The 21,616-nt window shown below is 55.9% G+C and overlaps 1 protein-coding gene across 1 annotated transcript in view; it reads right to left on the bottom strand.

Moving 5' to 3' along the window:
- Positions 1 to 21,616, bottom strand: part of ENPP1 (ectonucleotide pyrophosphatase/phosphodiesterase 1) — an 85,533-nt gene that overhangs the window by 40,542 nt on the left and 23,375 nt on the right. Inside the window, exons 3-7 of the mRNA XM_068167922.1 lie at positions 19,472 to 19,588; positions 14,832 to 14,957; positions 14,601 to 14,661; positions 4,499 to 4,596; positions 1,411 to 1,490 (exon numbers count right to left, since the gene is read on the bottom strand). Coding sequence (XP_068024023.1) covers positions 1,411 to 1,490; positions 4,499 to 4,596; positions 14,601 to 14,661; positions 14,832 to 14,957; positions 19,472 to 19,588 — 482 coding nt within the window. The remainder of the gene's footprint in view (positions 1 to 1,410; positions 1,491 to 4,498; positions 4,597 to 14,600; positions 14,662 to 14,831; positions 14,958 to 19,471; positions 19,589 to 21,616) is intronic.

Genomic DNA, 21,616 nt, shown 5'->3' with positions numbered 1-21,616 from the left:
CTGCCCAGGGACACATCCAGGCTGAGCTCCATGTCTCCAGGGATGGAGCCTCCACCCCCTCCCTGGGCAGCCTGTGCCAGTGTCTCCCCAGCCTCCCTGTACAGAACTTCCTCCTGATGTCCAACCTAACTCTGCCCTGCTCCAGTTTCAAACCACTGTCCTTTGGCCTATCCCCACAGCCCCTTCTGAACAGTCCCTCCCCAGCTGCCTGCAGCTCCCCTGCAGATACTGAAATGCAGCTCCAAGCTCTCCCCAGAGCCTTCTCTTCTCCAGGCTGAGCAGCCTAAGCTCTACCTTTCAATTCATAACTGCTGTTCAGTGAGAAGCAGTTAAAACACACAGGCAAGCAACTTGCCCTGGGATCCCACTGGGAAGCACTCTCTCAGCCCATCTGCTGTACCTTCAGTACCAGTGGCCATGGAGCTGTGCTGGACCTCCAGTGCACCTGGGGATTTCCAAGGAGAGGTGCACAGAAGGAGCAGAGAGCTCCAGCTGGGCATAACCATGACCCAAGCAGTGGTCAGAGGCACAGGTTAGGTGATCTGAACAGGCTTGGTGCTCTGCCTGCAAGCAGTGAGCAACTTTCTGCCTTAAAGGAGGGAACACCAGCAGGACCCTGATAAACACCAGGGCCTGCTGCTTGTCCTGAGTGCTGTGTCCAGGGCCACTCTCCCATGGCTGCAGGGCATGACTAATGCACTTAGCCCAGGCTACCTGGGAGGAGGTCACCACTGACCACAGCTCTGCTGCCCTGTGCTCCTCACAGACCAGGACCCAGGCCTGACTAACTGGGAAGAGAAGCAGCTGCAGGTCCTGCAGCATCTGATTGAACTCCAGTTCTGAAACAGTGCAAGTAAGAAGCATCTGCTGGATTCTAACCCTGCAGGTGCTGCTCAAAACCTGTTTTTCTTCTTCCTCCTCTACTCAGGAGGTGATAAATTTACCAGGTGAGTTGTGTGACACTGCCTTTCAGGTTTGGGTGCAGTCCATCACAGGGTCAGCAACAGTGTTAGGCTCAGATCCTCTTGGCTGTCTCATGCCAAGCTGCCTTAAAGAAGCAGACCAAGGCCTGCAGATGAGAGCAGTCTGCTGCTCCCAGCTTCCAGAGCAAGCTGCAATTCAGTGGGAATATTGACACACAGGAGGAGCTGGAAACAGCATGACCTCTGAGGGCATTGCTGCTCCTCTGGGAAGGTTCAGATCAGATCCAGATGAGTTCTGCCCACCTGGATGCTGTGTTACACAGCACCTGTTCAGCTGCATCAGATGAAAAGGGCAGGCTGCACATTTTGATGTTCTGCAGGCAAAGCCTAAGGCTGCAATAATCCAGCAAGGAAACATTCCCTTGGAGACACCCTGAGAGTGAAGAGGCTCTTCAGCAGGGGGAGCATCATAGACAACAACTCTTACTGTGACAATGGAGTAATGATTGGGGAAGGTCTTGGAAGGGTAGACTGGTCTCATGCTGGAGGTGTATGTCCCACACTTCTCTAGAGGGAGGAAGGAAGACAAATCAGCAACAGGACAGAAAGAAAACCCCTTGCAAGTTTCTCTTATGAAGACACAGACCTAATAAAACAAAAACCAACAGCAGAACAAACCCACCCCAAGCAAAACCAGCCCCAAGCCCTTTCCAGATGGTTTCCATTCTTCAACACCCTGGAGTTAACCTTTCATGTCCCTCCCCTCATTCAGTTAGAAGCTGCCTAAATATATGCACAGAATGCTCAGGCTGGAAAGGACCTCAGAGGTCATCTACTCCAACCCCCTGCCACGGGCAGGCACATCTCTCAGCTAGGCTTGGCTGCTTATCCAGCAGCCACAAGCTCCCTGGGCAGCCTATTCCAGTCTCACCACCCTCAGACTGAAGAACTTCTTCCTAAGCTCCAACTCCCCTCAGCTTCAAACCATTCCCCCTTGTCCTGTCTCTAGACACCCCCATGAGAGGTCCCTCTGTGTCACACATCTCAGTGCCACCAATTTTCATTCACAGCACTCTTCTTCTCTCACTGAAGAAAATCTGCCTGATCTGAGCTTTCCCCCTACCATTTTCCTATGATGAAAACAAACAACAGGCTAGAAATCATGGCTTTGTAACAAGAGAAAGGTGCAGAAGCTGCAGGCCTTAGCACCACAGAATCACAGAATGGGTTGGGTTGGAAGGGATCTTCAAGATCATCCAGTTCCAACCCCAGCCATGGGGGGAATCTAGGGGCTCAGTCACTGAGGAAAGAGGGAAATGATTGCCCCTAGTAGGGAGGGTGAAGAGCTGGACTGCCTGGGTGAGAGGCAGCATGAGGTGGTTGGCTGAGAGAGGTTGAGCATATTCCTGGGGAAAAAGGAGAATAACTAAGGCACTTCCTCTGGCCAGAAGATGTCCTGGGGTTTTCTTAATGGAATAATGGTCAACCCTCAGCTGTAACTAACAATATCCTAGAGTCCAGGAACGGTTTGGGTTAGGAAAGACCTTAAAGATCATCCAGTTCCAAGCCCCTGCCCTGGTGCCCAGGACACCTCCCACCAGCCCAGGCTGCTTAAGGGTTCATCCAGCCTGGCCTTGAACACCTCCAGGGAGAAGGCAGCCACAGTCTCCCTGGGCAGCCTGTGCCAGAGTCTCCCCACCCTCACTGCCATGAATTTCTTCCTCATCTCCAGTCTCAATCTGCCCTCTCCCAGCTCAAAGCCATTGTCCCTCTCCTGTCACCACAGTCTTGTAGCAGTCTTCTCTCAGACCCCCAGGCAGTGCTCCAGAGTCATGCAGGGATCATATTTTTCCCCAGAGTGTTTGTTGTATCTCAGCTCTGTCCTGTTAGACATTCTGGGCTTACAATCCTTTCCCATTTCATGTTTTGGCCACCCAAAGCTACTTGGCCCTGGAGAAGTGAAGTGCCTTCATGAAGATACCAAGGTATTGCTCAGAACTTAGCCTGGGATCAGTGGACAGAGCTCATCACAGAGTCTCTGAGAGGGGCTGCACTGCAGCCTGTCCAGACCAAAGAACGCAGCAACTTTCTGTTCAGTCATGCACAGGATGGGTTGGCATGGAAGGGACCCCAAAGCTCATCCAGTTCCAACCCCCTGCCATGGGCAGGGCCCCCTCCCACCAGCCCAGGCTGCTCAAGGCCTCATCCAGCCTGGCCTTCAACACCTCCAGGGAGGGGACAGCCACAGCCTCCCTCAGGATGTGGCAGCCTGGAAGTGCTACAGCAGCTCTGTCTCCGAGGCAGTGCTATAAGCACTTGCAGCAGCCAAGCTCTCCCAATGCCCAGCGAGGCTCCTGGAGTTTGACCTTCCCTAACTGAGTTTAATGAAATCATTTCCTATGTCTCATTTGACTCTGACAAAAAAAGCCCCAAAAACCCTCAGCTACATCTGGGAATTGTTACCCTCTGGAGGAGATGAAGTGGTGACAACCCCAGGACAAGCAGCAAGGGTTTTACTGAGCTATTCTTAGTTAAAGTGAAGCCAGCCAGCCCCAGGCAGTAATTTCTGACTGACAAGAAGATTGACATCAAGAAATCCCATCAGTTCCTTCCAGACCACAGCCAGAGAGAGGCAGGAAAAGTATCTGAAGTTACTTAGAGACTACAAAGTTAAGAAAGGCACTACAGAAGTTAGGGGGAAAGAGGCTCTTCTGAGGCTCTAATTTCTACTTAAATGAAGCTTTTTGGTTCAGACTCAGCACATTTTCAGCAGCCCCTCCAGATCTCCTGGTCCTCAGCATTTCCTTCTCCAGCTTCTTTTGCAAATACAACCAACTGCTTTCCTGCCTTGCTCTCCACTTTCAACACCATCCACCCAAAGGCAGTATGCCCCAGAGAGCAAAATCTGGGTCTGGTTTGAAGAGCCAAAGGAAGCTCAGAGTGAAAAGCAGCCCACTCCTACACACAGCACAGGCTGCTTCAACACTGAATCACAGGGAGCTCAAGGCTCAGCCAGTCCCAACCCCCCTGCCATGGGCAGGGACGCCTCACACCACAGCAGGTTGCTCACAGCCACCTCCAGCCTGGCTGCAAACACCTCCAGGCAGGAGGCTTCCACCACCTCCCTGGGCAACCTGTGCCAGGCTCTCACCACCCTCCTGGGGAACAACTTCTTCCTCACAGCCAATCTCAATCTCCCCATTTCTAGTTGTGCTCCATCCCCCCCAGTCCTATCCCTCCCTGACATCCTAATACTGCAAGGGGTCACTGCAACTGTGAGCAACCTGCTGTAGTGTGAGGTGTCCCTGCCCTAGACAGGGGGGGTTGGAACTGGATGATCCTTGAGGTCCCTTCCAGCCCTGACAGTGCTATGACTCTAAGCCCAGAAGGCCTCTGCTCATGCCCAGCCTCCCTTTGCTCTTCCACACTCCCACACCTCCCTGTGCACTGCTGCTGTGCAGGGCAAGCACTTCCATTTGCATGGAAGGAGAGTGAGGGCTGGGAGGAGGAGGCCTAGCTGCCTGACTGGCTATCCCAGGTGAGAGGAGGCTGCTGTGCACCAAGGCACTACTCACGTAGCTTGCTCAGCACAGGCAGGAGTCTGCCCCAGGTCTGCAAATACTCTGCTCTGAAGCCATCCAACGAGAAGAGCAGCACTGGAGACTTGGTGAAGCTGAACAAACAGAAATGGCAGCATTAGAAGAGAGGCTCTGGGAAGCACTTCCTATCACTTATTACAACAAAGTTTCCCCCAAGTCACAGTGATGCTCATTATGGGATAACAGAGCAGGCCAAGGAAGGAAATCTTCCCAAGCAGGAAGCTGGCCAGGCTGGCACAGAGGTGAGCAGAGCTGGCAGGCTGGCATGGCAGCCCTGCCCAGAGGCTGAGGGCTGCAGGAGGGCAGGCTGAGGGAAGCTGTGACAAAGGCACAAACACCTGTGACATAAATAAGGCCAGAGGCTCCTGGGAGCCATGGGTGGTAGGAGAGCTCTGCAGAGGGACCTGGACAGGCTGCACAGATGGGCAGAGGCCAAGGGCAGGAGATTGAACACATCCAAGTGCCAGGTGCTGCACATTGGCCACAGCAACCCCAGGCAGTGCTACAGGCTGGGGTCAGAGTGGCTGAGAGCAGCCAGGCAGAGAGGGACCTGGGGGGAACTGGTTGATGGCAGATGAACATGAGCCAGCAGTGTGCCCAGGTGGCCAAGAAGGCCAATGGCATCCTGGCCTGCATCAGGAAGAGTGTGGCCAGCAGGAGCAGGGAAGTCCTTGTGCCCTGTGCTCAGCACTGCTTAGGCCACACCTGGAGTCCTGTGTCCAGTTCTGGGCTCCTCAGCTCAAGAAGGACATTGAGAGACTTGAAGGTGTGCAGAGAAGGGCAAGGAGGCTGGGGAGGGGTCTGGAGCACAGCCCTGGGAGGAGAGGCTGAGGGAGCTGGGGTTGCTTAGCCTGGAGAAGAGGAGGCTCAGGGGAGACCTTCTTGCTCTCTGCAACTCCCTGCAGGGAGGTTGGAGCCAGGTGGGGGTTGGTCTCTTCTGCCAGGCAGCCAGCAGCAGAACAAGAGGACACAGTCTCAAGCTGTGCCAGGGGAGGTTTAGGCTGGAGGTGAGGAAGAAATTCTTCACAGGGAGAGAGATTGGCCACTGGGATGTGCTGCCCAGGGAGGTGGTGGAGTCCCCATCCCTGGAGGTGTTTAGGAAGAGCCTGGATGAGGCCCTTGGAGCCATGGTTTAGTTGATGAGATGGTGCTGGGGGATAGGTTGGACTTGATGATCTCGAAGGTCTATTCCACCTTGATTAATTTGATTCTACTCTGTTCTATTCTATTCTATTCTATGCTATTCTATTCTTTCTATTCGCCTCACTGGAGCAAGGCTCAGCCCCTTCAAGCCCCTTCCACCTCCAAGTGGAGGCCATGGCTTTGCTTGGTCACCCCTGAAGCCCCTTGGCCTAGCTGAAGGAAGGGACTCTGCTTTTACAGATGCATTGCAGTGAACTAAGGAAGCCCAGTGGGCAGGATCTGCTAAATCAGTCCAGCACCCATCTCTTCTTCCATCTTGTCGTGATTTAACCAAGGAGAACCAAGCTCTGAACTGAAAACCCTGCCCCTGTGAGTGGAACACTGTTACACTCTCTGCATGGAACTTGACATCAACTCAAACTCTCCTTCACTGCAACCAGCACAGAGACACAGACTGCACTGGGTTGGAAGGGACCCTCCGAGGTCTTCTTGTCCAAGCCCCTGCAGGCAGCAAGGACATCCCCAGCCAGAGCAGGCTGCCCAGGCACACATCCAGGCTGAGCTCAAATGTCTGCAGGGATAGGACCTCAGCCACCTCCCTGGGCAGCCTGTGCCAGTGTCTCCCCAGCCTCCCTGTGCAGAACTCCCTCCTGATGTCCAACCTAACTCTGCCCTGCTCCAGTTCCAGACCATTGCCTCTCCTCCTATCCCCACAGCCCCTTCTGAACAGTCCCTCCCCAGCTGCCTGCAGCTCCCCTGCAGATATTGAACTGCAGCTCTGAGGTGTCCCTGGAGCCTTCTCTTCTCCAGGCTGAACAGCCCCAGCTCTCCCAGCCTGTCCCACAGCAGAGGTGTTCCACCCCTCTGAGCTTCTTTGCAATCCTCTGGTCATGCCTCTCCTGTGTTGAGGGCTCCAGAGCAGGACACAGCCCTGCAGGTGAGGTCTCAGCAGAGCAGAGAGGCAGAATCCCCTCTGTCCATCTGCCAGCCAATTGCTCCCAGCTTCAGTCCTGTTGAACAATTTCTTCCCAACTCTAAGCACTCAGTGTTGTATCACAGACAGGAACAGGCACCAGGAATAGAATAGAATAGAATAGAATAGAATAGAATAGAATGGAGTAGAGTAGAGTAGAGTAGAGTAGAGTAGAGTAGAGTAGAGTAGAGTAGAGTAGAGTAGAGTAGACCAGACCAGGTTGGAAGAGACCTTCAAGATCATGGAGTCCAACCTATCATCCAACACCACCTAATCAACTAACCCATGGCACCAAGCACCCCATCAAGCCTCCTCCTGAACACCTCCAATGCTGGTGACTCCACCACCTCCCCAGGCAGCACATTCCAATGGGCAATCACTCTCTCTGTGTAAAACTTCCTCCTAACTTCCAGCCTAAACCTCCCTTGGCACAGCTTGAGACTGTGGCCTCTTGTTCTGCTGCTGGCTGCCTGGCAGAAGAGACCAACCCCCACCTGGCTACAACCTCCCTGCAGGGAGTTGCAGAGAGCAAAAAGGTCTCCCCTGAGCCTCCTCTTCTCCAGGCTAAGCAACCCCAGCTCCCTCAGCCTCTCCTCACAGGGCTGTGCTCCAGACCCCTCCCCAGCTTTGTTGCCCTTCTCTGGACACCTTCAAGTCTCTCAACCTCCTTCCTGAACTGAGGGGCCCAGAACTGGACACAGGATTCGAGGTGTGGCCTGAGCAGTGATGTCTTCCTTGAAGGTAAAACCAATCCTGTCTGTGACCTATGGTTATGAGGACACAGGAGGCTGAAAAGAACTCCATCAGATGAGTGCAGTGCACCAGCAGCAGCCCCTGAAAGTGCAGATTCACACAAAGGAACTGAGATGATTCCAGAAGCCAACTGCAGGCTTCTTCCCCCTGCTCTTATTGATGAAGTGTGAAGTGGAAATGTTTCCTTCTCAGAAGTTTGTTTCACTCCAGTTTCCCAAAATAAAAGAGTGAGGACTGGAGAGAAATGCTGTTCATGAGGTGTGGAGCTGCCTTAGTGAGGTGCCCCACAAAAACAGCCACACAGTCCCTGGCAATGAAACATCCCCAGTCAGACAGACTGCCTGCACTCAAGCCCCCAGCCCACAGTGACTGGAATGCCTCAGGATGGGCGAGCTGGAGAGCAGGCACAACCATCACACAGCCTGCCCTACACCCCAGACAGAATGCAGCATTGAGATGCAATTGCAAGGTCACAGTCACAGACTTGTTTCAGTTGGAGAAGCCCTCTGGGATCACCCAGCCCAGCCAGCAACCCAACCCCCCCATGGCATCAAACCCTGGCCCAAGTGCCATGGCCACAGCTTGCTGGAACACCTCCAGCCATGGGGACTCCACCACCTCCCTGGGCAGCCTCTGCCAATCCCTGCAGCAAAGATTTTTTTCCTCCTCTCCAACCTAAGCCTCCCCTGGCACAATTTCAGGCCATTGCCTCTCCTTCTATCACCTGAGACTAGGGAAAAGGGTCCAACCCCTAGGTGTCCCTCAGCCTCCTCTTCTCCACCCTGAACACCCCCAGCTCCCTCACTGCTCCTCCCCAGCCCTGTTCTCCAGACCCTTCCCCAGCTTTCTTGCCCTTCTCTGAACCTGCTCCAGCCCTCAATGTCCTTGGAGTGAGGGCCCCAAAACTGAGCCCAGGACTTAAAGTGTGGTCTCCCCTGTGCCCAGCCAGGGGCACCATCCCTGCCCTGCTCCTGCTGCCCACACCACTGCTGCTCCAGGCCAGGCTGCTGGTGACCTTTTGCCCACCTGGGCACACTGCTGGCTCACATTCAGCTGCTGTCACCCAGCACCCTCAGGTCCTTTTCTGCTGGGCAGTTTCCAGCCCTCTGCCCCAAGCCTGAAGGATCCATGGGGGTGTTGTTCATCCAGGTCAGTAACCAGAGGCACCCACACGTGTTGTCAGCCACAGTCTCTCTCCACTGCCCACAGCTGTTGCTTCATGACACCAACCTCAACCTATTTAGGATCAGGCAAATCTTGGCAGTGCTCAGTTCCATTTCACAGCATATTAAACCTCCCACTGCCAGATAACCACACCACCAGCAGCCTCCCCTGCCCCAGTAGTGGCTGTGTGCCCCAGTAGAGCCTGTGTGAAGCCTGGCTTCCCTTTATGCTGTATTTAATACAATCCTTTCAACATCCTGCTAAGGGAACTTGGGGACAAGACCTCCATAACCTTCAGACCAGGATTCAAGTTGCTTGGCAGAGCAGAGCAGGGAAGCTCCATGTGCCACCTCTGCACCTGCCATGGGGGTTTTTCACAGCACAGACTGTGATCTCTGCCTCTTGCCATGCCTTCTCCACCTCCCCTCCCAAAGGCAATCCTTCCACTGCAGAGGCCTGAAAACCTTCACTGCCAGGCTTGCTGCAATAAAAATAGGCACTCTGAGGCAGGGACTGCTCAGCTGAGGCAAGGCCTGGGCACCATTGCCTACAGACAAGTCTACATCTAAAAAGCCACCAGAAGCCCAAACAGACAAACCCAACCCAGAGTTACAGCAGCTCCTGGAGAGGGACTTTACACAACCCCTCCTGCCCTGGCATTCCCGAGGCAGCCAACTGCTAAGTACATGCTTTGGTTGTCTGCAAACCCAGCTGCTGAGCCCTGGCACATGTCAAACTAAACCTGGCAGAGCAGAGCACTGCCACAGCCAGGGAGTGTGGCCAGCTCAGCTCTCCTGCTCTGCACAGGCTGAGACTCCTGGTCCCTGTGCTCAGAGAGGCAGAGCAACACTGACCATGGCTAACTGCTCCACCTCTGGAGGAAACCCCCCAGAAGCTGACCTGAGCTCAGCTCTGAGCCACAGCAGCAGCCTCCATGGCTGTTGGCTGCTGGTAGCCAAGGTCCCCCTTGCTGCTCCAGCAACACACCACTCAGAGCTGGCAAGCCTGGGTGGGAGGCCCAAGGCTGGGGCCTGCCAGTGACTCATGCTGGCTGTATGCAAGCAGCATGACAAGGGTGTTTCACTGCTCTGGGGTAAATGCAGAGACCACAGCCACATCCTGCCTTCACTGCAGGAAATGCACTGCAAATTATCCCCTCCTAGGACCTGGCTTCGTTGGAAACACCATGCAGGCAGCACAGGTCCACCAGCAGGCATGGCCAAGAGCCCAGCCCTGCAGAGCACACTGCTAGGCTGACCTGCCTCACTGCAGGCAAGTTACACCACAACCAAGAGAAAAACACAGAAGAAAGGGAAGGGGAAAAGAAGCAAAGCAAGTCCCCCTGGAAAGCTAAACACACTTCAGAGCACACTGCTGCCTCCCACCTACAGCCTGTGCCTGCACACAGCACAGGAAGCAAAGCTCCACTGCCTGGCACAGAAGTTAGACATAAAGCTGCACATCAGTCACTGAATGCTCAGGTTGGAAGGGACCTCAGAGATCATCTACTCCAAACCCCTGCCAGGGGCAGGAACACCTCTCAGCAGCCCAGGTTGTCCAAGGCCTCATCCAGCCTGGCCTTCAACACCCCCAGGCAGGAGGCAGCCACAGCCTCCCTGGGCAGCCTGTGCCAGAGCCTCACCACCCTCACACTGAAGAACTTCCTCAGCTCCACTCTAACCCTGCTCTGCCTCAGCTCCAAACCCTTCCCCCTTGGCCTGGCTCCAGACACCCTCAGGAGAAGTCTCTCTGCAGCCTTCCTGCAGGATCCCTTCAGCTCCTGGCAGGCAGCTCTGAGGTCCCCCTGGAGCCTTCTCCTCTGCAGGCTGCACAGCCCCAGCTCCCTCAGCCTGTGCTCACAGCAGAGCTGCTCCAGCCCTTGGGTCACCTTTGTGTCCTCCTCTGGACTCTCTTCAACAGTTCCTTGTCCTTCTTGCACCGGGGACACCAGAACTGGCCACAGTGTTGGAGGTGTGGTCTGACAAGACCAGAGTAAAGCCTCAACTGGAAGCATAACAGCAATCCTCAAATACAAGAGGAAAGGAATCAGCAGCAATTCCAGCTCAGTCAAGACAGAATAAACAGCACTGAGCTTGAAGAGCAACAAAAAACCACTGTGGCCCCAGGAAATCCACCCAGCTAAGCCCCAGGATACAGTGCTTAAGCAGGGCTGAATTCTCAGTGTATTATTTCATGCCCAGCACACTGGGCAGAGCCCTTCCCTGAAAGCCTGGGAAGATTAGAATCCTATGGAGTAACAGAACCTGCTCCTGGAGAGCCTTAGGTGTCTATTCCACATTGAGCACTGGCTGAGCCTCACTGAGATCCGGAGAGGGTGCAGAGCAGGAGGGAGGAAGGGACCTGGGGGTGCTGGTTGATGGTAGGATGAACATGAGCCAGCAGTGTGCCCAGGGGGCCAAGAAGGCCAAGGGCATCCTGGCCTGCATCAGGAAGAGTGTGGCCAGCAGGAGCAGGGAAGTCCTTGTGCCCTGTGCTCAGCACTGCTTAGGCCACACCTGGAGTCCTGCGTCCAGTTCTGGGCTCCTGAGGTCAAGAAGGACATTGAGAGACTTGAAGGTGTCCAGAGAAGGGCAAGGAGGCTGGGGAGGGGTCTGGAGCACAGCCCTGTGAGGAGAGGCTGAGGGAGCTGGGGTTGCTTAGCCTGGAGAAGAGGAGGCTCAGGGGAGACCTTCTTGCTCTCTGCAACTCCCTGCAGGGAGGTTGGAGCCAGGTGGGGGTTGGTCTCTTCTGCCAGGCAGCCAGCAGCAGAACAAGAGGCCACAGTCTCAAGCTGTGCCAGGGGAGGTTTAGGCTGGAGGGGAGGAGAAAGTTCTTCCCAGCAAGAGAGATTGACCACTGGGATGTGCTGCCCAGGGAGGTGGTTGAATCCCCATCCCTGGAGGTGTTGCAGAGGGGATTGGATGTGGCACTTGGTGCCATGGTTTAGTCATGAGGTCTGTGGTGATAGCTTGGACTTGATGATCTCTGAGGTCTTTTCTAACCTGGTTGGTTCTGTGATCCCCCAGTGAACCCTGCACTGCCTGCTGTCCACTCTGCAGCAGAGCAAAGCCAGCTGGAACCACAGTCCAGCCAGCCCCGCAGGGTGCCTCCAGCTCAGGCTCTGCTCCTGAGCAGCCGCTGCAGGCTCACCAGGAGCACTGAGCTATAGTTACCTGTGCTGCTGGCTGCCCCACCACAGGAAGCAGGGCACTGTTTACTGAGCTGGTAGTTTAGCAGAGGCTTGTGTGCTAACAGTCTGAGAAGAGCCCTCAGTCAACACTGATTCAACTCTGACCACACATCATCCTTTCCTGCCTTGGCTGCTATTGCAACATCTCTGCCTGTGCCAGGACTAAAACAGTTTCAGGAGAGTTACTCTGCATGCCCTGGAAGCAGGCTCTGAATAACAAGCAGCCCTACAGAGCAGGAACAAGAGGAGCTGCCCTACCCCATCACACCAGGAGCTGCACAAGGCTGTTGCATTTCTACTCAGCCCATAGGGGGAACAGCTTCCTAATCATAGAATCAATAAGGTTGGAAAAGACCTCAGAGATCATCAAGTCCAACCTGTCACCCAACACCTCATGACTGCTAAACCATGGCATTTAAACTGTGGCACTGTGTGCTAAGAAAGCACAAGGAGCTGCTCTTACAGACCAGTCAAGGCTGGATGCAGCTCAGACAAAGGACAATAGAATCACAGTATCACCACGGTTGGAAGAGACCTCAAAGCTCATCAAGTCCAAGCTGTCACCACAGACCTCATGATTAAACCATGGCACCAAGTGCCACATCCAGTCCCCTCTTGAACACCTCCAGGGATGGGGACTCCACCACCTCCCTGGGCAGCACATCCCAATGGCCAGTCTCTCTCTCTGTGAAGAATTTCTTCTTCATCTCCAGCCTAAAACTCCCCTGGCACAGCTTGAGACTGTGGCCTCTTGTTCTGCTGCCTGGCAGAAGAGACCAACCCCCACCTGGCTACAACCTCCCTGCAGGGAGTTGCAGAGAGCAAGAAGGTCTCCCCTGAGCCTCCTCTTCTCCAGGCTAAGCAACCCCAGCTCCCTCAGCCTCTCCTCACAGGGCTGTGCTCCAGACCCCTCCCCAGCCTCCTTGCCCTTCTCTGGACACCTTCAAGTCTCTCAATGTCCTTCTTGACCTCAGGAGCCCAGAACTGGACACAGGACTCAAGGTGTGGCCTAAGCAGTGCTGAGCACAGGGCACAAGGACTTCCCTGCTCCTGCTGGCCACACTCTTCCTGATGCAGGCCAGGATGCCCTTGGCCTTCTTGGCCCCCTAGGCACACTGCTGGCTCCTGTTCAGCTGCTGTCAACCACTACCCCCAGGTCCCTCTCTGCCTGGCTGCTCTCAGCCACTCTGCCCCCAGCCTGTAGCTCTGCCTGGGGTTGCTGTGGCCAAAGTGCAGCCCCTGGCACTTGGATTTGCTGAATGCCATCATGAAACTGGAGCTATCCCCAGCACAGCAGCATTTCAACAGCAAAATGGAAACACTGCTGATGATACTTTCTCGAGGCTCTTCAGGCAAGAGCACAACTGAGCTGAGTTCATCCCCACAGCATAGCTGCACACTATTCCCAGTGGAAACCTTTTCCATCAAGACTGTTGAAGTCACTTCCATTCATCACTCAGACACACAAGCAGAGGGTGCAGTCAACATCTAACAGCAAGGGCAGCACAAACAGGGCAGGCTTGGTCCTGGCTGGGAGCTCTGCTGTACTGCTTGAGCCTGAATGCTGATTTATAGATTCATAAAATGGTTTGGATTGGAAGGACCTTAAAGGTCATCCAGTTCCAACCCCCTGCCATGGGCAGGGACACCTCCTTCAAAGTCTCATCCAGCCTGGCCTTGAACACCTCCAGGGAGGGAGCATCCACAGGCTCCCTGGGCAACCTGTGCCAGAGTCTCACCACCCTCACTGCCAAGAATTTCTTCCTCATCTCCAGTCTCAATCTCTCCTCTCCCAGCTCAAAACCATTGTTCCTCATTCTGGCACTCCCAGCCCTTGTCCAAAGTCCCTCCCCAGCTCTCCTTGAACCCCTTCAGATACTGGAAGGTTGCTCTGAGGTCTCCCTGGAGCCTTCTCTTCTCCAGGCTGAACAGCCCCAGCTCTCCCAGCCTGGCCCCACAGGGGAGGTTCTCAGCCCTCTGATCATTTTTGTGGCCTCCTCTGGAGCCTCTCCATCAGGTTTGTGTTTCTTTTGTGTTGAAGATCCCAGAGCTGGCTCCAGCCCTGCAGGTGAGGTCTCCCCAGAGCAGAGCAGAGGGGCAGGATCCTCTCTCTCCAGCTCTGGCCACGCTGCTTTGGATGCAGCCCAGGCTGCCCTTGGCCTCCTGTGCTGCCAGTGCCCAGTGCTGGCTCCTGCCCAGCTTCTCCCCCACCAGCAGCCCCAAGTCCTTCTCTGCAGGGCTGCTCTCATCAGCCCCAGCCAAGGATGCAGGACTCCCACTGTCTGTATCTGATTATCCCATGTGTACATGTGGTGCTTAGGGCCATGGTTTAGTGGTGAGAGTAGTGTTGGATTAGCAGTTGATGATCTTAAAAGGTTTCTTCCAATCCAAACAGTCCTCTGGCTGTAATGCTGCCCCACTGGCACAGTGAGCTGCCCACATTCTGCAGCTGTGGGGCTGGAATGGGCAAGGAAGCAGAAGGAGCTTTAGAAGTGAGAGGGGAGGTAGGCAGCCTGGGGAACCTGAGATTGCTGGGTGGGGGCCAAAAATCTTAGGGACAGGAGGCACTGGATGATATTTAGTGAGGGTGGGAGAAGGCAGAGTGCCCAGAGCACACATCTGTGAGGCAGCAGGGGTCAGGCAAGCACTGGGACACGTAGGGGCTACTGGGACAGAGCAACCTGATCTGTTAGTGAGCATCCCCAAGGGGGCTGAGCAGGTGTGCCCTGTCTGCCAGCTGCTCCTGCTGCGGGGATGGGAGGCAAGCAGCCCCCAGGGAGGCACAGAAGGGCAAAGAGTTTCCAAACTGGCACACAAGCAAAGAGCAGAGCTATGCAAAGATGCAGGATGCTCACCCCTTTGGACACTGGGCTTCAGCAATGTCCTCACACTCTTCTTCCAGCCAGCTTGCCTCTCCTTGAAACACATGAGTGCAGTTTATTGTTTCGAGACAGCACACACTTGCTGACAAGTGCCAGGGGTGGGGTGTCATTTACTGCATGCTGCTAAAGCTGTATCATGTCCTTGCTCCTTTCACACATACCTGGGCACAGGAGGGCCTGCAGAGCCCTGCTGAGGGTATTTACCTTTGCAAACACTCTGGTAATTGACACAGCAGTCCTGGCTTTCCACGCAGTCATCTGAGCAGGAGCAGTGATACTCTGGCCGCCTCTTCTCTCCACACCTGAACTTATTGCAGGTCCATATGTGGGCTAAGAAACAGAGGGGAGAGAAGGAGAGCACCCTGCTTAACACCAGTGCTAAGTGCAGAGGTAGCAAACCGAGTGTTAAATCCTGTCTCAAAGGTCTGCTCACTGAAAAGCATTCAGCCCTGAGAGGGGTAGGTTGAGGACCACCGAGGTAAGCCCTCCAGAGCATCCCAGAGTACTGAGGGGGCAGCCTGTGCCCAGAGGGTGGACACAGGATACTGCAAATTGCTGTTCCATCCCATAATGCTGCATTGCCCTGCGTGAGCTGGCTCCACAGCCAGCTCTGCCCCTTGCTCCCTGCTGTGTCTGGGCACTGCAGCAGCTCCTGGGCAGGGGAGCTGCCAGGCTCTTTCCAGCTGTGTAGCTGGGGGGGGCAGGTCAGACCTGCTCAGGCCTGGGCTGTGCAAGCCTGGGGCAGGGGGGAAGGGCAATGCTGCAGCCTAGGAGGCTGAGCTGGGGGGAGGCATTTTGAGCCCACCCTGGGCCAAAGGCCTTGGCCAGGCTGGGGCCTGGTCTCGGATGGTTCTGGCCTAATGGGCTGAGGCTGCTTGTGTTTGGTGCACAGTGTCTGTAGTTTGCTGCTTCTGTATTTTCTGGTTGCTTCTGTAAACTGCAGTTTGCATGCAGCACCCAGCTCTGGGCAAGGGGCTTCCTTGACTCCTCTGGGGGGAAACACTCTCTGCCTGCTCTGAGCTGCTCATGGCTCAAAGCCAGGACACTGAGGAACCTCAGCATGCACAGCCCTGCGAGGCTGGGCACCTGGGGAAACAGCAACCCCCAGGGCTGAGCAAGCCATGGGCACAGCCACCTGAACAGCACTATGTGGCACAGAGGCACTCTCCTGACACATGCTCCTGTCCACAGGGTGGTTCATGCACACCACAGAGCAGCTCCCAGGAAAGAAAATCACAGAATCCCAGAGCTGTCAGGGCTGGAAGGGAGCTCAAGGCTCAGCCAGTCCCAACCCCCTGCCATGGGCAGGGACACCTCACACCACAGCAGGTTGCTCACAGCCACCTGGAGTACTGTGTCCAGTTCTGGAGCCCCTATTACAAGAGGGATGTGGAGGTGCTGGAAGGTGTCCAGAGAAGGGCCACGAGGATGATCAGAGGGCTGGAGCACCTCTCCTATGAGGACAGACTGAAGGAGTTGGGGCTGTTCAGTCTGCAGAAGAGAAGGCTCCGAGGAGACCTAATTGTCGCCTTCCAGTATCTGAAGGGGGCCTACAGGAAGGCTGGGGAAGGACTTCTCAGGATATCAGGTAGTGATAGGACTAGGGGGAATGGAATGAAGCTGGAGGTGGGGAGATTCAGGCTGGATGTGAGGAGGAGGTTCTTCACCATGAGAGTGGTGAAACCCTGGAATGGGTTGTCCAGGGAGGTGGTCGAGGCCCCGTCCCTGGGGGTGTTTAAGAGCAGGCTGGATGAGGCTCTGTCCAGCCTGATCTAGTGTGGGGTGTCCCTGCCCATGGCAGGGGGGTTGGAACTAGATGATCCTTGTGGTCCCTTCCAACCCTGAATGAAACTATGAAACTATGAAACTATGAAACATCCAGCCTGGCTGCAAACACCTCCAGGCAGGAGGCTTCCACCACCTCCCTGGGCAGCCTGTGCCAGGCTCTCACCACCCTCCTGGGCAACAACTTCTTTCTGAACTCTAATCTACCTCTCCCGTCTCCAGCTTGGATCCTTCCCCCCAGTCCTATCATTCCCTGACACTCTAAGAAGTCTCTCCCCAGCTTTCTTGTAGCCCCCTTCAGATACTGGAAGGCCATAATTAGGTCTTCTCAGAGTCTTCTCTTCTCTTCTCCAGGCTGCACAGCCCCAGCTCCCTCAGCCTGTGCTCACAGCAGAGCTGCTCCAGCCCTTGGAGCATCTTTGTGGCCTCCTCTGGCCTCACTCCAGCAGCTCTGTGTCCTTCTCCTGCTGGGGACAGCAGAGCTGGAGGCAGGATTGGAGGTGAGGTCTGAGCAGAGCCCAGGGGCAGAATCCCCTCTGCTGCCCTGCTGCCCACCCTGCTCTGGCTGCAGCCCAGCACACAGCTGCCTGAGGGCTGCAGGAGGCCACTGCTGGCTCCTGGGGAGCTGCTCAGCCCCAAGGCTCTTTCTTTAGGGCTGCTCTCAACCCACTCTGCACCCAGCCTGGATCCTCAGGAGGTGAATCTCACTTTCATGAACACTCAACTTCAGTAACACCCCCAACATCAGGAGGTCTCTACTGTGAGAGCCCTGTGTGAGCAGCTCGTATGGCTCCAGCTACAGGATCCTATGTGGGAATCAGGCTTTGATTCTCCACTGCTGTTAGGGTTCATCAATTTAAAGAAAGAGCAGCAAGCAGTGAAATCTCTGTCCTGGTGCTGAGCAGACAGCAGCTTGGTGCAATGAACCCCAGTGGAGGGCAAACCCCATGCTCCATGAGCAAACAGCTTGGTGCAGCTCGGAGGAGCACTCAGTAGCAGCCAGCTGAAGCAGGAACCTGAGCTCAGTTAGTTTTCAGTCAGCACTGGAATTTTTCACTTCAAGGTGAGACTGTGCTGGTGAATGTTAGGAATGCACACAAAGGACAGGGAAAAGAAAGAGTTAACTGAAAAGAATGCTGCAAATGAAGCACCAGGGCAAAACTGAAGTAGAGGAAGCAGCCAGGCTCTGGCCTTCCTGTTACCACCTGCAGCTCTCCCTGGCAAGCTGCTCCATGGCACTTTCCACACCTCTGCTTTCTGCTAAATCTGAGAACTGCTTCTCACTCTGCAGCTCTCTCCACCAGTGCAAGCTGTTCTGTCACCCTGCCTTGTCCCGAGCCCAGTGCAGCACCCTTGCTGCACACTCAGGCCAGGGAGTTGCAAAGCAGAGGGTCTGAGCAGCTGGGTTAGGGGGGCCAGCATCTTTCAGACCTTCTGTCCTGCCCCTTTTCACAGGGTGATGACACAACAATGCAGAAACCATTTCTGTTCCTGGCTGGCCTGACAGCCTAGGAGCTGCTCTGCAGGCCAGGCACAATGCAGGGCAGTGTTCTCTCACCCCCTGGCAGAACAAAAGGCTGGCTGGCACCTCCAGTTGATCCTCTCCTTCCAGGGAGAGGGCAGCAGCAGAGGGCAGAGGCAGCCTCCCTCTCCGCAGGGGCTATGGGGCAGGCAGCCTGCTGCCAGGGCAGCTCCTCTGCAGCCCAGCTGGCTGAAGCTCAAGCTGGGCTTGTCTACAGCAGCAGCTGCACCACGGCAGCTCCCAGTACCACCTCTGGCTGCAGGGGAGGGGGCACCAGGAGCTGGAGAGCCACCGGCAGCAGAGCCATGGGCAGCAGAGCCATGGGCAGCAGAGCCACTGGCAGCAGAGCCACCGGCAGCAGAGCCATGGGCAGCAGAGCCATGGGCAGCAGAGCCACTGGCAGCAGAGCCACCGGCAGCAGAGCCATGGGCAGCAGAGCCATGGGCAGCTGCCTTCGTACTCGCAGCCACCCTGAGCGCAGCCAGGGGCAAAGCCCCAGTGCCCCACACCCGCTCACCCCCGCACCTCACACCCACCCCGCTCACCCCCGCACCTCTCACCCCCCGCACTGCTCATCCCCGTACCACTCACCCCCGCACCGCTCACCCCCCACCCCGCTCATTCCCACACGCTCACCCCTGCACGGCTCACCCCCGCCCTGCTCATCCCCGCACCGCTCATTCCCACCCCGCTCATTCTCACCCCGCTCACCCCTGCACTGCTCATCCCCGCACCGCTCATCCCCCACCCCGCTCATCCCCGCCCTGCTCATCCCCGCACCGCTCACTCCCGCACCGCTCACTCCAACCCCGCTCACTCCCACCCCCGCTCACTCCCACCCCGCTCACTCCAACCCCGCTCACTCCCGCCCCGCTCACTCCAACCCCGCTCACTCCCGCACCGCTCACTCCCACCCCGCTCACTCCCGCCCCACTCACTCCCGCCCCGCTCACTCCCGCCCCGCTCACTCCCGCCCCGCTCACTCCCGCCCCGCTCACTTCCCGCACCGCTCACTCCCGCCCCACTCACTCCCGCCCCGCTCACTCCCGCACCGCTCACTCCCGCCCCGCTCACTCCCGCCCCGCTCACTCCCGCACCGCTCACTCCCGCCCCACTCACTCCCACACCGCTCACTCCAACCCCGCTCACTCCCACCCCGCTCACTCCCACCCCACTCACTCCAACCCCGCTCACTCCAACCCCACTCACTCCCGCACCGCTCACTCCCGCACCGCTCACTCCCGCACCGCTCACCCCCCGCCCCATTCACTCCCACCCCGTTCACCCCCCTCACCGCTCACCCCCACCCTGCTCATTCCCGCACCACTCATTCCCACACCGCTCACCCCCTCACTGCTCACCCCCCTCCCTGCTCATCCCCACACTGCTCACTCCCGCACTGCTCACTACCTCCCTGCTCATCCCTGCCCCCGCTCATCCCCCACACCACTCACCCCCCACACCACTCATCCGCACCCCACTCACCCCCACATTGGTCTCCCGCATCCCAGCTCCCGCAGCTCCCCTCCACCCTTACCCGGCTGGATACACGTTTCCTGGTAATCCAAGCAGCAGTTCCCCAGCTTGACACAGTCCCTGTCACAGCGGCAGCTTCCGAAGGTCCTCTCAAAGCAGCGCCCCTTGCAGGTTCTCACTGTAACAGCACACAGGGGCAGGAGTCAGCTGCGGAGCCCACAGCACTCCACACGGGAAAGAAATGTCTAAGGGCAGTCCACAGCCTACAGGATGGCTGCAAAAGCAGTGGCAGCCAAAGGAAAAGGCAAGCCCTGATGTAACTGACTGTTTGCTTTCTCTTAGTGAACGAAAATGCTTTTGATCCCATTGAAGAGAAATTCTACACAGAGAGAGTGATTGCCCCTGGAATGGGCTGCCCAGGGAGGTGGTGGAGTCGCCATCCCTGGGGGTGTTCAGGAGGAGACTTGATGGGGTGCTTGGTGCCATGGGTTAGTTGTTTAGGTGGTGGTTGGATGATAGGTTGGACTTGATCTTGAAGGTCTCTTCCAACCTGGTCTGGTCTATTCTATTCTATTCTACTCTATTCTATTCTGAAGCAAGAGTTCCTTTCTGGTTCAGCAGCAGTGTGCTGCTTCCTTGGTGGCAGAAGCAAGGCAAAACAGAGGACTCCAGCTCTGTCCTGGCCCTTCTGAATACCTCCAGGGATGGAGCCTCAGCCACCTCCCTGGGCAACCTCTTGCAGTGTTCCAGCAGCCTACTGGTGCAGAACTTGTTCTTCACATCCAATCTCAATCTGCTCTGCTCTCATCTCAAACCATTGCCCCTGGTGCTGTCCCCTGCAGGCCTTTGGGAACAGTCCCTCTGCAGCCTTCCTGTAGTCCCTTCAGGTACTGGCAGGCTGCTATTAGGTCTCCCCAGAGCCTTCTCTTCTCCAGGCTGAACACCCCCAGCTCCCTCAGCCTGTCCCCATAGCAGGGCTGCTCCAGACTCATGATCATTTCTGTGGCCCTCCTCTTGTCCCTGCTCCATCAGCTCCATATCTCTTTTGTATTGAGGGCCCCAGAGCTGGACAGAGGCCTGCAGGTGAGGTCTCCCCAGAGCAGAGGAGGATCCCCTCCCTGTGTCTCTGGCCACGCTGCTACACTGCTCCTGGCTGCAGTTCTGTTTGGCCTTATTAAAAAAAGAGAAAGCAAGGAACAAAAGAGAGTGGGGCAGCTTGAGATGCAAAAGCACAACTGCTGGCATGAAGCAGCTGATCAGTCTCATCCTCTGTAATCAATAGATTCCCAGCCTGCACTGGCTTGGAAGGCAACTGTCCCTTTCTTAAAGGCACAGAAGGGACCCTCAAAAGCCATCTTCTCCAACCCCCTGCAGGCAGCAGGGACATCTCCAACCGGATCAGGCTGCCCAGGGACACAGCAAGGCTGATCTTGAATGTCTCCAGGGACAAGACTTCAACCACACCTCTGGGCACCCTGTGCCAGTGTTTCACCACCCTCACTGTGCAGAACTTCCTCCTGACATCCAACCCAAATCTCAAACCATTGCCCTTCACCCTGTGCCCACAGGCCCTTCTGAACAGTCCCTCCCCAGCCTACCTTTACATCCCCTTCAGATACTGAAGTGCTGCTCTACATGTCTCCCTGGAGCCTTCTGCAGGCTGAACTCTCCCAGCCCTGTCCCCCACAGGGGAGGTTCTGCAGCCCCTCTGATCATTTCTGTGGCCTCCTCTGGAGGTGCTCCAGCAGGACCAGGTCCCCTCTTGTCCTGGGGGCACCAGAACTGGACACAGCACTGCAGGTGAGGTCTCAACAGAAGGGAGCAAGGTAAAACCTTCCTGCTTTGGCTCCTCCTCCCAAGCACCTTGGTGTGTGGCATTAGGAAGATGTGACAACAACGAGCCAAAGCTGCAAACAAAGTGAGGAAAAGCCTGAGAAGATTCCAGTGGGAAATTCATCCTCTGGATTGCACTTGAGAGCCATGGTTGGGCTGCCTGTGAAGCAGCAGCTCACCCCTGAGACAATTCCAGACAGTTGTTCCCAACAGCAAAACTTCATCGCTTAAAATATCTTTTGCAACCTTCTACCTGAAGGAACTTCACCAGTGAGGGAAAAAAAAAAAGCCACCACACCACCACCTATTTTTCAGGACAGAAAACAGCCAGAGAAATTCCACAAGGAACATTTCCAGACTAACCATTCTAACC

Source organism: Melanerpes formicivorus, unplaced genomic scaffold (genome assembly GCF_026170545.1).
Source record: "Melanerpes formicivorus ecotype bairdi unplaced genomic scaffold, bMelFor1.0.p_v2 SCAF_125, whole genome shotgun sequence".
Lineage (NCBI taxonomy): Eukaryota > Metazoa > Chordata > Aves > Piciformes > Picidae > Melanerpes > Melanerpes formicivorus.
The sequence above is the reverse complement of the archived record's forward strand: the minus strand, read 5'-3'. Positions and strand labels throughout refer to the sequence as shown.